The 17,506-nt window shown below is 39.0% G+C and overlaps 1 protein-coding gene across 5 annotated transcripts in view; it reads right to left on the bottom strand.

Annotated features, from left to right (window-relative positions):
• NARS2 (asparaginyl-tRNA synthetase 2, mitochondrial) overlaps positions 1–14,646 on the bottom strand; it is a 193,195-nt gene extending 178,549 nt beyond the window's left edge. For 2 of the 5 annotated variants that reach the window (XM_049889689.1, XM_049889690.1), the window contains exons 1-4: positions 14,195–14,646; positions 8,364–8,473; positions 3,940–4,060; positions 2,888–3,028 (exon numbers count right to left, since the gene is read on the bottom strand). In XM_049889689.1, coding sequence (XP_049745646.1) covers positions 2,888–3,028; positions 3,940–4,060; positions 8,364–8,473; positions 14,195–14,335 — 513 coding nt within the window. In that variant the 5' untranslated portion in view covers positions 14,336–14,646. The remainder of the gene's footprint in view (positions 1–2,887; positions 3,029–3,939; positions 4,061–8,363; positions 8,474–14,194) is intronic. The other 3 variants (XM_049889693.1, XM_049889692.1, XM_049889691.1) reach the window with 2 other exon arrangements.
• Between the last annotated feature and the right edge of the window lie 2,860 nt (positions 14,647–17,506).

Genomic DNA, 17,506 nt, shown 5'->3' with positions numbered 1-17,506 from the left:
GATACCAATACCAGACAAAGACATTAAAAGAAAATAAAACCAAAGAACAATTCCTCATGAACATCCATGTAAAAATTCTAAGCAAAATTTTAGCAAATTAAAGTCAGCAACATGTTAAAAGGATTATATACCACAACCAGGTGTGGTTTATCCCAGGAATGCAGGGTTGCTTTACCATTCAAAAATCAATTAATGTAATCCACTACATAAAAACAAAACAAACCGTATGGTCATCTCAAAAGACGTAGAAAAAGCATTAGACAAAATCCAGTACCCACACTCAACAAACTAGGAATGGGAGGAAATGTCTCAACCAGAAAAAAGGCATCCTTGAAAAATCTATAGCTAACATCACAATTAATGATAAAAGACTGAATGTTTATTCCCTAAGATAAGGAATAAAACAGAGATATTTGTTCTCAACGCCTTCTATTCCACACTGTACTAGAGGTTTCAACCAGTGTAATCAGATGAAGGAAGGAAATAGTAAGCATCCACATTGGAAAGTAAGAAGTAGAACTGTCTTTACTCACAGTTGACATGATTATCTATGTAAACAATTTGATGAAATCTACAAAAAAAGCTACTAGAACTAATAAGTGAGTTTAGCAAGGGTACAGGATACAAAATCTATATACAAATATCGATTATATTTCTATATACTAGCAAGAATAACTGGAAATTGAATTTTTCAAAACAGCAGTTACAACGGCATCCAAAAATATGAAATACTTAGGGATAAATCTGACAAAAGATGTGAAAGACTAAAAACTACAAAACTATTGCTGAAAGGCATTAAAGATGACCTAAATAAATGAAAAGATAAACCTTATTCATTGTTTGGAAGACTTATATTGTTAAGATATCAATCCTCCACAAAATCAGTCTACAGATTCAATACAATCACACTCAGAATCTCACAGGTGTCTTCACAGTAATTAACAAGTTGATTCTAAAATTCACATAAAAATGTAAGGAGCCTAAAATAGCTAAAACAACTCTGAAATGGAACAACAAAGTTGGAGGCTAACACTACCTGATTTCAAAAATTGTTATAAGGCTACAGTAATCAAAACAACATGTTATTGGTATAAAGATAGTGAAATTGATTGATGGAACAGGATTAGAGTCCAAAAATAAACCCAAACATATGGACAACTGATCTTTAACAAAGGTGTAAGGAGAGGCAATGCAGTGGAGAAAGGATGACCTCTTCAACAGATGGTCCTGGAACAAAAGCATATCCATATGCACAAAAAATGAACCTAAATCCATACCTCACACCATACACAAAAATTAATCACAAACTTAAGTGTAAAACTTAAAACTATAAAATGTCTAGAAGAAAACATGGGAGAAAATCTTTATGACCTTGGGCTAGGCAAATATTTCTTAGATATGACACCAACAGCACAATCCTTAGAAGGACAAATTGATCAACTGGGCTACAAAATTAAAATCTTCTGCTCTTCAAAAGACACTAATAACAGCATGAAAAGACAAGCTACATTCTAAGAGAAAATCTTAGCAAAGTGGATATCTGATAAAGGAATTTATCCAGAAAACAAATACAGAGAACTCTGAACAATAAGAAAACAAATCGGTCAATACAAATATGGGCAAAATATTTGAATATTTCACTGAAGAAAATATAGATGGCAAACAAGCACATGAAAAGATGTTCAACATTAGTCAATGACCAAAAAAAAAAAAAACCAAAACAAACCCCCACTGCCATCGAGTTGATTCCGACTCATAGCAGAACTATAGGACAGAGTGGAACAGCCCCAGAGAGTTTCCAAGAAGCGCCTGGTGGATCTGAACTGCCGACCTTTTGGTTTGCAGCTGTGGCACTTAACCACTATGCCACCAAGGTTTCCTTATTAGTCAATTAAAAAAAAAAAAAATTTTTTTTAAGGAAAATGCAAATTAAGTCCACAGTGCTATACCACTATATACTATTTAGATTGGCTAAAATTAAAAAGACACTATCAAGTGTTAATAAGGATGTGGAAAAACTGGAACTCTCCTATACATCTGGCAGGAATGGAAAACCATTTTAGAAAACACAGTTTAGAAGTTTCTTAAAAAGTTAACCATATCTATCCATTCCACTTCTGGGTATTTACCCAAGAGAAAAGGAAATATATCTGCACAAAAACCTGTACATAAAGGTACATAGCTGTTTTGTTTGCAACAGCCAAAAAACTGGAAGCAACCCAAATGTCCACCAAGAGGTATATATATAAACAAACTGTGGTATATCCATACAATGGATTATTATTCAGCAATTAAAAACAAAGTATTGATACAAATATCAACATGGATGAATCTCAAAATATTTATGTAGAGCAAAAGTAGCCAGATTAAAAAAAGATTACATATTATGTGATTCTATTTATATAAAACACTAGAAAATGCAAACTTGCAAACTAATTTATAGTAAAAAAAAAAAAAAAATTTATAGTAAAAGGAAGCAAATAAGCGGTTGCTTGGGGATTGAGAGGGACAAGGAGGAGCAGGAGGGGTTCCAAAGGGCCATAGGGAAACTTCTAGGGTGATGGGTATGACCATTATCTTGACTGTGGTAAAGGCTTCACAGATACATACGTACATCAAAACATACCAAATCATACATTTTAAATATGTACAGTTTATTTTATGCCATTTATTCCTCAAAAAAGGTATTAAACTACACACACACACACACACACACACACACACACACAGTATGCACATAAACACACACACAGGCGTACCTGTGACAGCTGATTCAGTAACACACTAGTAAAGGGTGCTTGGAATAGTCAATGAATGCAACTCTCAGGATACTACTCCAGTGTTACAATTATTCAAAGAGAGAACACCTAGAAGCAAAGCACCTTACCTTAAAGAAAGAGTGAATGGCAGCCGTGGCTTCACTGCGAACCCTCAATATAGAACCCAGAACATTAGTCCTACACCTAAGGTGAGGATACCGTCTCAAATATTCCAGAGGATGCCTCTCTTTATATTTAATAGGGAAAGTCTGCCAATGAATGGGGAAAAAAAAAAAATTAGAAAGTAAAAATGATACTGTTTTATAAAATCCATTTCCAGGGCATTTCTTAAATAGTAGAGCTTTGGAACAAAACTAAGATGCTTTTCTTCGTTATTTTTCAGTATAACTCATTATACTCCCATATTAATTCCAAAAGGTAAGTAGAATGGTGGGGTAGAGTCAGAGACACCTGGGTTTGAATTCTGCCCAAATGTCTTGAAAATCCATAAGCACTCATGATCGACTGGCATATTTATCAACACATTAATGGTGCCTAAGAACACGGGAGAGGGTGAGCAGCTTTCTTTCAACTGGCCGAATAGTGCAGACATACAAAATATTTTAAGGACATTATGGCTCTACTTACAAAACCAAGAGCACAGAAGCATATTTTCAGATAAAAAACAAGTTCCAGTACAAAAGATAACAGAGAAGCTAAGTTAAAGAACTACATTGGTAGCCTGTTTATTTTAATATTATCCCTTTTAGGCTTTGTGCACATACTAATTTACATGTCATATAGAAACGAGCACCATACTTTATTAATGTGACCACATTAATAAAAATCTGGGGACTGCTAGGAGTTCAGAATTCTCTAATATCTGAATACTTTAAAATGGCACTGAACTGAAGGGGAAAGGATGGTGAAGCCATCAACACTACCACAAGGCAAGGGAGAACAAGTAAGAACTGTGAAATACGTGGCAAGTTTTTAAAAGTTAATAATCACAGATTCTCTGTTAAACAATAATAAAAAATGGTTATCTTCGCCATTTCTCTCTGAATTCTATATAATTTTCAGTCTATTTTTTCAGAAATCTTAGGACTTGATTCTTGATTTTACACGTCAATTCAAAATTAAGTCTAAACAACCTCTATAAAAGTGTCAGAAAGCATACCTTAACATCACAATTTCCAACTACTTCAATTTTTTCTGCCTTCAGTTCCATGTTTTGTCCTTTGGATGGACTTTTTACCAGCTGCCCCTGAACTTCCACAGAACTCCCAAAAGCCAGTTCTCTGAAGTAACAACAACAAAAAAGAAGATAAACAAAATATCACCTGTAACCCTCATTGTAATACAAACCTTGCTATTAAAGTATTTAATGATATAAGTTTTTATGCTTAACTGGCTTAGGCTTCATATCTATGGATGTTCTATTGAATATCGAAATTATAAAAATGAACTCCACAAGTTTTAAATTGGGAACAGAGAAACATGTAAGTAACTGGAATTAGGAGGTTATACAATTATCCTTGTCAAAATTTAGTTGGCCAAAAAAGAAAAGAAAAAATGGAGAAAGCATGTAAAAACTGATGAAATCAGAGGAAAGTCTGTAGTTTAGTTATAGTACTGTACTAGTGCCAATTTCCTGGTTTTGATTAGGTACTGTGGTTATGTAAAATGTTTTCCCTGGGGAAAGCTTGGATGTGAGAATTCTCTGTACCCTTTTTTGTAGCTTACTAGTATTTCAAAACAAAAAGGTTTTAACAAAAAGTTAGTTGGCTCAGCCAATCACCACAACACAGTTCACAAAGACAATGTTCTACATCCCAGTTTGTTGAGTAGTGTCTGGGTTAAGTCTTAAAAGCTTGTGAGCGGCCCATCTAAGATACAACTATTGGTCTGTACTTGTCTGGCGCAAAAGAGAAAGAAGGAAACCAAAGACTCAAGAAACTAATTGCCCATAGGAACCACAGCCTCACTGATCCTGAGACCAGAAGAACTAAATGGTGCCTGGCTACGACTACTAACCATTCTGACCAGGGACGCGATAGATGGTCCTGGGTAGAATGGGAGAAAAACGTAGAACAAAATTCAAATTTCAAAAAAAGGACAGACTTATTGGACCAATACAGGCTAGAGGAACCTCTGAGACTATCGCCCTTTATACCCGGAACTGAAACCACTCCTGGAGGTCACTTTTTAGCCTAAGGATAGACTGACTTATAAAATAAACAATACCACCTGTGAGCACTGTGCTCCTTTTAATAATCATCCGTATGAGACCAAACGGTCAACATTTACTCTAAAGCAAAGATGAGACGGTAAAGTGGGGCATGGAAGCTAGATTAACGGAAACGGAACAACCAGAATGGAAATGAGAATACTGACACATTGTGATAAATGTAACTAACGTCACTGAACAACATGTATAGAAATTGTTAAATAGGAACCTAATTTGCTGTGTAAGCTTTCACCAAAAACAATTAAAAAAAAAAAAAAAGCTAATTGGCCGATTGTTCGAGCACATGTAGAACTGTTTTCTGGTTAATTAATCTAGGTTTTAGTCCAAGTTCATCCAAAAATTACCTATATGACAACTAAGAAAAGCCATCTAACCTAATTTGTTTTAAGAAGTCATCTATTAAGAAGGTTGGATTAAATGATCATAAAATCCTTTGTAACTCTTATACTTTATAATCATAATAATAACTGTGATGATAAATGCCTTCTTGAAGAAGGTGTAGTATATTTTAAAGTAAATTTGTCAGGAGATTCCTCACCCAGTGTTCTTTGCTTGCTACATTTAATATATGCTACTTCCCTTTAAATTTACTGTTACATAACACATAAATAAGATTGTCCATTACTGCATCATGGGAGAAGAAAACCTGGTACACTTTCACCCATTGCAGAAGGGTATTTTTAAATGCTCTGACTTTAAATGCAAGCTACCTGGGGCTCCTGAGAATACTTCAAAGTGACAGACTCCTCCAGAGGATCCAAAGTTTAAGTGCCATTAGACACATTTGTACAACTGCTATGTTGTTCAAACGCCACGGACGGAGGAAACAAACAGCAATTGCAGATATAAGCCTCAAACCCAACGCTGCAAGGGCAGACAATCCACAGCAGGCACCGACTTGTGATTTAACTTCTTATAACTTAAGCAACTCTACGCAGGGCGCGCCAAGGTGGGCCCAGAGGGATTTATTCACTCAGTGATGGCTGGCTATTCTCCAAAACCACACCTATGAGGCCATCTAATTAAATAAAGAAATGAAAGACTCACTGCCATAAAATGGTCATCGAGGCTGATATTCAGCAGGCGAGGGAAAGAAATTTTCTAGTTAAGCGCTCAAGCAAATGAACATTCACACCATACATACATAGTTTTACTACGCTTCTCAATAACACAAGATAATTTCAATTCTTCTGGTATCTTTCAGAGCTTTAATGTTATCACTGCAATCTTTAATTATACCAAAAATGCAAGGAGGCACCAATCACGAGAAAATTCTGATTCAGTGAATGCTGGATGATAGCAAACTTGCTGAACGTGCTTTTAAATTTTACACAATGAATGACATTTCCGAGTAGTAAAACAGGGTCTCTCTCAGTTGAAATCAACTCAAGGGCGACGGGTTTGGTTTGTTTTTGGTTTATGATCCAACGTAACAGAACAACATTGAAATAAAATGTAACCGACTTTACCTTGATTTGTATTAGAGTTGGACATTTTCTGTTCATGTTATTTTAAAATCAAAGGCCATAAGCCAGAAACAAAAAATCAATCAGGAACACTTTCATAAAAGAAGAACATCATCTTATTGAAAGCTGTCCTCCACTCTCTCACGAGACAGGATCACATCTGTGATTCTACAGATGGCCTGGACCAGGCTGAAAATTCCTGCCTGGACTAAACTCGCGGCTGGCCAACTACGGGAGACAAGCAAGCTGGAGCTTATTTAGCATTAAGACGGTTCCTAGCAACTGGATACATTTTTTCACTGAACAAATTAACAAATGCCTTGGAACGATAATCTCTGATTCTATTCTAACACCTTCTATCAGGCTTCTAAACAGAAAGCTATGAACAGAAGAGACTTGCAAAATAGGTCAAAACATGTCTTAAAGATAGAATCACGTTTGTAGAATTTCTTGTCCCAGTTTTGTTTCTCTAACGATTATAAACTACTCAGTGCTGACAAAGGCCCACTAAGATGAATATTTATACCCTACTGCTAGGGATGAACAGCCTTTATATTTGTCGCTTTAAGGCAAGAGCTTTTAAAATGTTCTGATCCAGTAATGCCATGTCTAAAAATCTATAATAAATAATCAGACATAAGCACATAGATTTATGTGCAAAAATGTTATACTAGTGACATTATATAGAAAAAATTAAAAACTTCAATGTACAACAATAAAGGCAATTATTAAATTCATTTCAATTCATCTATATTATAGAATAGTATAAAACCATTAAAAATGTTATGGAAGAATTTTTGACATGAAAAAATGTTCATGATAAATGTTAAGTGTAAAAAGAGGACACAAAGCTATACACGTATTACAAGCCACATTATGTAGTAAAATATATACATCCATGGAAATAAGAATAGAGGGGATTACAGCAAAATGTTAAAGACTTTCTCTTCATTATGAAAGATGAATGACTGGTAAAACTCCACTGCATTCCACGTTTTAACAATGAGCATGTGTTAATCTTATAATCAACAAACTATAAACACTGAAAAATGGTTACTACTACAACAGAATAATTTTTTGTTGTTCTGCCTAGCTGACCAAATACCTGAGACCCAGGAACCTATTTAATACACGGAGAACAGGAACCCCAGTGGTGCTTGAAATAACAAAGCACACTTATCCCAACAAATTAGAATAACGTTCTGTTCTTCAGTACTCATGCTCTAACCTAAAGATGGTGTTAGTTTTAAAACTTGGTAAAAAAGACCATAAAAGTTTCTTCCATTTATGCAACAAATAATTGGTCACTTTCTCAGCACAGTGCTAGAGGACAGGAGTACAAAAATGAATGAGGCACTATATCCCTGACCTCAAGGAACTAAAGAGTCTGGCAGGATAAGTCAAGGAGAAATACAATCGCTTACAATTCAGTGAGATACGTTCTATGACAGATAGGCACAGGCAGCTACGGGAGCACGGTGGAGGGGCATGGGGTACAGTCAAGGGATGGGAACATCAAATGATGCCTACCTAAACTGGAACTTAGAAAGATAAGTGAAAAAGGAGAGGCTATATGAGGCACAGGCAGCAATGTATACAAGAGCTAGAAGACAAGAAAGAACCGAACAGGTTGGGGAACTGCAAGTAGTTAAGAAGGACTGAAGCAAAGCATAGGTGGGGAATACAGACATATGATGATGATAAGAGGAGGAAAGGTCTGAGCTTGAAGGATCTTGATGCGAAGAATTTGGACTTGATCCTCAAAGATATGCAAAGTAGATTTGTTTAGAAAGGTAACTCAGGTGATGATGTGAAGCCTGGATTAGGGAAGTGGGGAGCAGAGATAGAAAAAAAAAAAACCCAGAGGATTCTTTTTATTAAACTCACCTACTGTCAAAGCTTGGATCTGCAACAACCTGAAGGCTTTCCAAAGATGATCCATCATTTACATGCAGGAACAAGACTTCTTTCTGGGACCGGACTGAACGAATCCATCCCTAAGGAGAAATATTTCTAAATGTGGGCTTAAACACATATTTGTACATTTTCATTACACATACAGAGGACTCAATGAAAGAAGAAAAAAAGTACTTACAATCCGGACTCAACAAATCAACTCCTTTTAGTTCACCACATGCACATATAATTTTATACGGTTCTTATCACAGAGATAGACCACGGCATTTCACCTTATTTATTGTTTTATTTGTACAGCTTATCATTTTGAATGGATGCCTAACACTTTATCGAGTTCATGAGCCTAATTCACATAAACAATCCTCCCAATATTGGCTATTTCAGGTATTTCCTCCCACTGCCCCTGTATTATGAATGTTGCTGTTATTAGGTGCCATCGAGTTGGTTCTGACTTGTAGTGACCCTATGTACAATGGAACAAAACACTGCCCCGTCCTGTGCCATCCTCACAATCGTTGCTATGTTTAAGCCCATTGTTACAATCACTGTGTCAATTCATCTCACTGAGGGTCTTCCTCTTTTTTGCTGACCCTCTACTTTACCAAGCATGATGTCATTCTCCAGAGGTTGGTCCCTCCTGACAACATGTCCAAAGTACGTAAGACGAAGTTTTGCCATCCTCGCTTCTAAGGAGCATTCTAAGGAGCAAATCAAGACAGATTTGCTCATTCTTCTGGCAGTCCGTGGTATATTCAATATTCTTTGCTAACACCATAATTCAAATACATCGGTTCTTCTTTGGTCTCCCTTATTCACTGTCCAGTTTTACTGAAAATACCACGGCTTGGGTCAGGCACATCTTAGTCCTCAAAGTGACATCTTTGCTTTTTAACTTTGAACAGGTTTTTTTTTTTTTTTTCTTTGCAGCAGATTTGCCCAATGCAGTACATTGTTTGATTTCTTAACTGCTGTTTCCATGGGCATTGATTGTGGATCCAAGTGAAACGAAATCCTTGACAACTTCAATATTTTCTCTCTTTATCATGATGTTGCTTATCGGTCCAAATAAAAACAGCATAGCAGAGGCATCATCTGACCTCCTCTAACTTCACAGGGAGGAAGGAGGACCAAGATCAATATTCCAAGGGTGATTCCTATGAGGTGGAGGTCAGACATGCCTCTTCTATCTGCCATCTTTATCAGTTCTGACACCAATTATCCCTCCCATAGCACTCTGTACTTCTCTGCAGGGTTTGATAATTCATTGCAATGGCCACACAGAGCTCACAGACAATATCCATGATTATGGAGTTTATTAGAGAAGTAATAGGATACAATTCAGGTTCAGGAACACTCAAGACACAGTTCTTCCATCAGGACAGCCTCTTCCCAGCCATGCCACAGGCATACATCTCTCTGGCCCCTCAGCTTCTGCCCTGGTCAGGCAAGTGTTACAAAGCTGTTTTAGCTCTGCCAATAAGTGCCCAGAGGCACTCCACTTGGCCAGTAAACCTTGGCCCAAAGGCACACAGCTTTCTCACTCCATGGGCCAGGAAGCCCACTGCACTGTCTCCTGACAGTTTCTCCTGCTGCTGTTTCTCTGCCACTGTTTCCTACTGTCTTCAGTGTTACAGCTCTCTCTCAGTCTCAGTTTCCTGGTTCTAGGAGCTTCTCTGTGCAGAGATTCCAGGTCCAAAAGATATGTTCTACTCTTGGCCCTTCTTCCTTGGTGGTGGTAAGATCCTCTCTTTCTCACCTCTGGAATGGTTTATTTCAAGCCCAGTGGGATGACAAACCCGACCAATCCCCTTGGTCGGCCACAATTACCCTATTTGTACAGTTCCACCCAATCACTTGGGTGGCAGTTACAAGACCATGGAGAGAAAAGCCACTCAAAAGTGATCCATCATACTGCAGGTCCAGCTTTGAGGATTTTTGTTTTCTTTATGCTGAGGTGCAATCCATTAAGGTTTTGATCTTCATCAATAAGTGCTTAAAATCCTCTTTGCTTTCCAAAAGCAAGGTTGTGTCATCTGCATATTACCCATTGTAAATGAGTCTTCCTCTAATCCCGATACCCTATTCTTCATACTGCCCAGCTTCTTGGATTATTTGTTCAGCATACAGATTGAGTAAGTATGGTGAAAGAATACAACCCTGACACACACCTTTCCTGATTTTGAATCACACAGTATCCCCTTGTTCTGTTCGAACAACTGCCTCTTGGTCTACGTATAGGTTTTACATGAGCACAATTAAGTGTTCTGGAGTTTCCAGTTTCAACTCATAACATTCTTTGCAATGTTATCCATAATTTGTTATGATTCACAGAATTCAATGCCTTTGCATAGTCAATAAAACACAGGTAAACGTCTTTCTGGTATTCTCTGCTTTCAGCCAGGATCCATCTGACATCATCAGCAATGATATCCCTTGTCCCATGTCTTCTTCTGAATCCAGCTTGAATTTCTGGCAGTTCCTTACTGATGTACTGCTACAACTGTTTTTGAATTATCTTCAGCAAAAGTTTACTTAGCATGTGATATTGATATTGTTCGATAATTTTGCATTATGAATAACAGGGCACATATCTTGGTGCCTGTAACTTCCTCCTTTTATATCGAATTTCCCGAAAGAGATTATGTATAGACTAGAAACATCCTTATGGATTTTTTTTCCTTTTACAAAGTACCACACAGATGAGCTCTCAAAACACTTCTCATTATGAACACATATTAATTAATAAACTTTCAAGACACTGAATTTAAATGACAGGTACGTGATGAGTACAAGTGAGATGTCTTCAAGGAAACCAGTAACACTAAAAACAGCTCTCTCAGATCATACCCAACTTAACTAGCAAGGAGTTAAGAATGTTCTTCTAGTAGACACTGAACTATCGTGAAGAGTCCCATAAGTATAAAGTAAATGAGTAGGGACAAGCATTTACCATTAACCGTGCTAGATAAAAGAAACAAGATGATACTACCTCGAAAAACTATTGACTCTTACTTTGTGTCCTCACAATACCCTATAGACACTTACATTAAAACTTCTCTGTCATTTATGTAAGGAGCCCTGGTGGCGCAGTAGTCAAAACACTTGGCTGCTAACCAAAAGGTCAGTGGTTTGAACCCACCAGCTGCTCCACGGGAGAAAGATGTGGCAGTCTGATTCCTTAAATATTTACACCCTTGGGAACCCTATGGGGGCATTTCTACTGTCCCACGGGGGTTGCTATGAGCAGGAATCAACTTACCAGCAATGACTTTGGCTTTTGCTATACCATTTATTTGCATGCCATAATGCTTTAATGGAAGGAACTATGTTTTTGCTGCTTTGAAGGGTATTGCCAGCCACACTGTAGATAATCCATAAATGTTTTTCAATGAAAGAATACCTTTCATTGAACATCTACTGTGTACCAAGCATTCTACTACCTTCTTCACACACTATCTCATTTCCTCCATGTATCAACCTATGGATTAGTAATAGTCCCATCTTACAAATGAGGAAACTGGGGCTCAGAGAAGTTAAATAACTAGTTGAATGTCACAGTTAGTAAAGTGAAGAGCCTGAATTTGAACCCAAGTCTATTTGACTAGAAAGCCCTTGTTCTCTGCCTATGACTTCACTGAATAAACTGTAATTGTCTCTGCCCCATGTGCGAAAGCCCTTCGTGATTTGGAGCAAGACCATCTTTCCAGTTTCTTCTTGTTGTGCTTCCCTAAAGGTACCTGCTTTTTGGTCATGCTCAATCAGATGCAATTTCCAAATCACCTCTCCTTTACTTTTTACTTGTTAGTAAAAGTTAACATTTATTGAGGACTTTTTATGTGCTTCTATTCTAAGCAAGGAGCTCTGGTGATGCAGTGGTTAAGCGCTCGGCTGCTAACTGAAACGGATGGTGGTTTGAACTCAGCTACTTCACAGGAGAAAGAGGTGCGAATCTGCTTCTGTAAAGATTTACAGCCTTGGAAACCCTATGGGGTGGGGCAGTTTTGTCACTGAGTCAGAATTTGACTTGACCGCAATGGGGTGGGTTCTGTTCTAAGCTTTTTACAGATATCATGCTACTTAACTCTCACAAGAACCTAATGAGGTGGATACTATCATCCTAGAGATGAAGAAACATATTTAAAGAAGTTAGGATAACTGCTCTCAATAGTCAAGGTCACACAGTTACCAAGCAGTTCTGGGATTCAAATACAGTTCTTCCTTCAAAGTCCATGCTTTCATCAAGCTTTTCCAGAATGCTATTTCTACCCCATCACCAGTTTCTCTGCCTGGGGAATAAATCCTCAGGGCTCAGTTGAAATGTCACCTCGTGTAACACATCTTTCCTGACCACCTCACTCAGTAAGGGACTTCTTTCTGTTTTCCCATTGGTCTTTATTTATAACACTAATACCTATCACATTGCTATAATTATCTGTCTTAACCACTACACCAGAGTTTTCCAACATAAATATTACGTGAGCCACGTATGTAATTTAAAATTTTTTAGTAGCTACATTAATAAGAAACAGGTAAAATTAATTTTAATATTTTCATTCACCCATAATCTAAAATGTTATCGACATGTAATCAAAATAAAAATATAGTTTACATTCTCTTCTGTTTTTGAAATTGGTGTGTATTTCACACAGCACATCTGAATTCGGACTAGCCACATTTCAAGTGCTCAGAGCCACAGTGGCTAGTGGCTACCTTACTGGACCACACAGCACTAACGCGAAAGCCTCTAACCTAGGTAGTAGCTTCTGTTCTTTTCATCTTCTCTTGACTAGCACACAGAAGGTCCCGTTAATGTCTGCGCAATTAATAGATTTATACAAGGAAAGGGTTTGATTTGAATCATGGAAAGAATAGGAAATGTAAAGAAAGTGGATCAGCCATACCGCTAAGAAGCAAGGATCTCTGAGGACAACGGAACTGGATCGGTACCAGAACTTCAGCAACCTAATGAGAAATAAACCACCTTCCTTGCCCCTTTAAGGGGGGGGAGGGAGTTTTGCGGAGCTGTTACAAGTGTTAGTAGCAAGATAAATAATAAAACCAAAACCAAACCCATTGAGGTCGAGTGGATTTCCACTCAACTAACATTTACTGACTGTGGGCCAGGTTCTGTTCTAAACGCCTTATACCTATTATCTCATGTAATCTTCAGGACCCTATGAGGTGAGAATTATTATCTTCATTTTCGTAGGTGGAAACTGAGACTTAGAGCACATAAGCGACATTCCTGTAGCAAACTACAAAGTGGCAGAGGAGTTTTAAACCTAGGCAACTTGACTCCAGAGCTCGTTCAAACTGCTACAGTCCACTCTTTCTCCTAATTTATTAAACTCGTATTACATACAAAGCCCCATCTTAGGCACTGGGGTGGCTAAAAGATGAAGGCACTATTTAGTTCAACAAATATGTACTGTCAGCCGTATGTGAATACCAAGACATGGTTCCTGCTTTCAAGGAGCTTGCTCAAGTCTACGCATTTTGTAACTGAGGAAATTCACTACAAGGGATAAAGATCGAAGGGGCCTGTTTGTTTATATTTTTCTGTGTGATTAACCAGCTTACAAGTAGTGCCCTGGTATTATGAAAAGCAAGCTCCAGAACTTTGTCATGTAAAATAGTTTTCTGAAAACTACCCAGGAAAAGAAAAAAGGGAGAACGCAAGCGCTGCCTAACTTTTCCCCGTTGGTCGTATTGACTGATCCGACAGTGCAAAGCAAACCTAGACGTGTGTGCGCCAAATAAATCACCAAAAACAAAAACCACTCCCTTTCCCATACACCAACCTGGACCTTAACGCGCTCCCCACTCGTGTTCTGAGCTCGGAGAGCGTCCCGCACTCTCAGTTTGGCTGGAGGTTTGTGTTTCGGGCAGGGAGCGGAAGAACAGGAGCGCAGGGCTCGGAGCAGGCACCGGGCCCCGAACATAGTGCGGCTGCCCTCGTTCTTCCGCGGGACCACCCTTGGTGCCAGCCGGTTCAGACCCTGTCTGCGGGGGCCCCTACCTTCTCCTACTCTCTGGGCTGTTCCCCTCTTCCGGGCCGCAGCCCTGCCCTGAGGCGCTTCAGGGGCTCCAGCCCTGCCCCTACAAAACCCCTCCTAATCTTCTCGCTCCCCGATAGGGCGGAACAGAAACGGCAGAACCAGCAATCCCAAAGGCCAAGGGGAGCCACGGGGAACCTCGGCCCCGCGCTATTTCTAAACCTGCGCCCTAATCCGCACTTCCACGGGCCCTACGTCATCACGCCAACGCCGCCTATGTCATCACGCTACGAGGGGGTTAAGAGGGAGCATGCGTACTTGTGACACAGGTCTAAAGAGGAGGCGGGCCAGAGGCAGGGTGAGGGAGGCGGGGCGGAGGGAGGGGGCGGGACCAGAATCTGAGGAGGGAGGGACTAAGGCACGTGGTGGAGGGGTTGGGTTCTCAGAGTTTTCATTTCTTAGAGGTTCCCAGATGATGCTGAGGAAAACTTTAAGAGGCAAGGAGTGACTGATGCAGAAGGAGCGTGTGCAACGTGAGACTCATTTGTTGAGAGGATTAATTTGAGGTTATCAACCATCCTTGAGTTCTGAACACAGAGAAATACAAGACACAGCCCCTGCTCAAGACACAGTTGTGGGATATCTGGCTTCTAAAACAGACCATTGCACAAAAGGGTAATTAGCTTCGTGATGGAGCCTAAGGTTGGGAATGCCAGAGGTGGCTTCCTGGAGAAGGTAGGTCTCTGATAGGTAAGTAAGAGTAACCGAAGAGATACTGAGTGTGGGATTCAGACACAGCATGACGGTGTGAAGGCGTTGGGAGAGAGACACGGGCCTGCAGGAAAGGTAGAAGTGAGAGGGTTAGTGTTACTTAAAGTTGGCACTTATAATGCCCATTTTGCAGATAAGGAAACTTAGAGAGTTTACATGACTTGCTCAAGGATACATATACTAAAAGTGTGAGATCTGAACCCAGAAAGCCTGGCTCTCTGTGCTAAACCATTATGTTATACAGTGTCTCAAGGTAGAAAATGAAATCACGGTCCCTTCCGTCAAGTAGCCCATGGTCTAGAGATGGAGACTGTAAAGAAAACAGATCATTGCAATATATTCCAGTAAGTGTAACCAAGTGGAGTGGTAGTCTAGAGAAGGAGATAATTAGGCTTGGTTTTTGAGGAGGGTCAAATTTTGCCAGGTAGAGATGTAAGAAAAAGTATTTCCTGTAAGAAGATGGAAGCCACATATGGCAAAGGGCCCAGGGAGATTGTAAACTGTTCTCAAGACAGACAGGCAAATATCTCTCATGATATTTTTGGACACTTTGAGAAACCTTGAAAAGGAAAAATTCAATCCAAATCCATTGAAAATTATTTATCTATGGGCCTTCAAGAAAAAAATGCCTTTAGTGTTTTGATTACAAAATCTGGGGAACAAGACAATCGGGGGTACAGACAATGACCTGTATTCCAATGTAAAGTTCCAGACGGCACAAACAGCTAACGTGCTTGACTGCTAACCAAAACGTTATAGATTTGAGCCCATCCAGAGGCACCTCAGAAAAAAGGCCTGGTGATCTATTTCGGAATATCAGCCATTGAAAACTATGGAACACAGATCTACTCTGACACACATGGGGTCACCATGAATCGGAATCAACTCCATGACAACTGGTAACCCTTACCAAGACTTTAAAAGTAGTGAAGAGTCAGCTCAGTTCTTACCCAGGCCTTTTTTTTTTTTTTTGTCTTGCCTTTTCTTTCTGCACCCACACGCTGCTCCTGGGTGTATATCTAAAGAAATGGAGCCTAAGTCTCAGAGAGCAAGGATCCTGGCTTTCTTTACCCTCTTATTCCATCACTTATTTAAGCCAAAAGGTTAATTCTTTTCTAAGAAGACCACTGCCCAGGAGTGGTGAAACTGAAAATTAGCTATGGTTAATTCAAAACACATATTGAAAAGTTGACCTTAGCATTCATGTTTCTGGTGCAAAGTTCAAATCACCCCCTGTATCTTAAGCTATAGCATATCATATCATCTTCTTGTTTATTTTTGTTTTCAATTTTGGATTGACACTTCCCCTTTTAGATTCATCACCTTCTAGACAGTAGCCAGAGTGATCTTTCTAAACTGAATATATTACCATGTTGGTAATAATGGTAACTAGTGTTATAGCATGCTTACCCTGTGCCAAGCACTCTTCCCATATTAACTGTCTTAATCCTCACAATAACCCTTTGATGGATGGTTAGTATCATCAACACTGGTTTGCAAAGAAGGAACTGAACCTCAGGGAGATTTCCTAGCTTGTACCAAGTTACACTGGCAGTCTGGCTCTAAAATACATGCTCTTACCCACTAAGTTACTTGAGTGCTCCCACCCCCACACTCCATATCATTAGAAGAACTTGCCTTCTTTAGTTAACATGCCTACAAGGCTCTTTTTGATCTATGGAATTTCCTGAAGTGCCTACAGTGAGAAACGAAAGTGAAATGTCCTCATTGTTACCTTTTGATACTGCAGGTCTACTCCTCATTGTTACCTTTTGATACTGCAGGTCTACGCAGTGAACTCCGTAGCATTACCCATCACTTTGGAGAAGGTGTTAATCAGGCTCTGCATGCCAGGTTTCAGCTTAATTTGCAAAGCTACGGGGCTTCTAAAGGCGCACGTTACACTGATACCCCATGCTATCCTGGAGCTCAATACCATGTTTGGGTTTTCATTGTGCTTGAATAACCTGTGGCACTACTCCTAAAATGGTAAACTCTCAAAACTTGATTTCAATCAAGGTGAAGACCCCAGAGTGTAGAAGAATATAGGACTCAATGCAGAAATTACAGAAAATTAGGTGTAGGGAAGGATGGATGAATATTGTAAAGGATCTTGGGTTTCTCTGAAGGAGCTAACAATGGTGAATACAATTTAACTTTAAAAATTGATAAGGCACATGCACAAAGCAGAAAAAGAAATCACAAGTGTAGTTTGATTTATCACAAGCATCTGATTTAGATGCCCTTTTCCTATGATCCCATGATATCCCTTATATACTTCTGTGAGAACATTTATTGTAATCGTCAGTCTACTTGTCTTACTCCTGCTCCAGTCTGTGACCTCCT

Source organism: Elephas maximus, chromosome 7, assembly GCF_024166365.1.
Source record: "Elephas maximus indicus isolate mEleMax1 chromosome 7, mEleMax1 primary haplotype, whole genome shotgun sequence".
Lineage (NCBI taxonomy): Eukaryota > Metazoa > Chordata > Mammalia > Proboscidea > Elephantidae > Elephas > Elephas maximus.
Note: the sequence above shows the minus strand (reverse complement) of the source record. Positions and strands in the feature narration are given on the sequence as shown.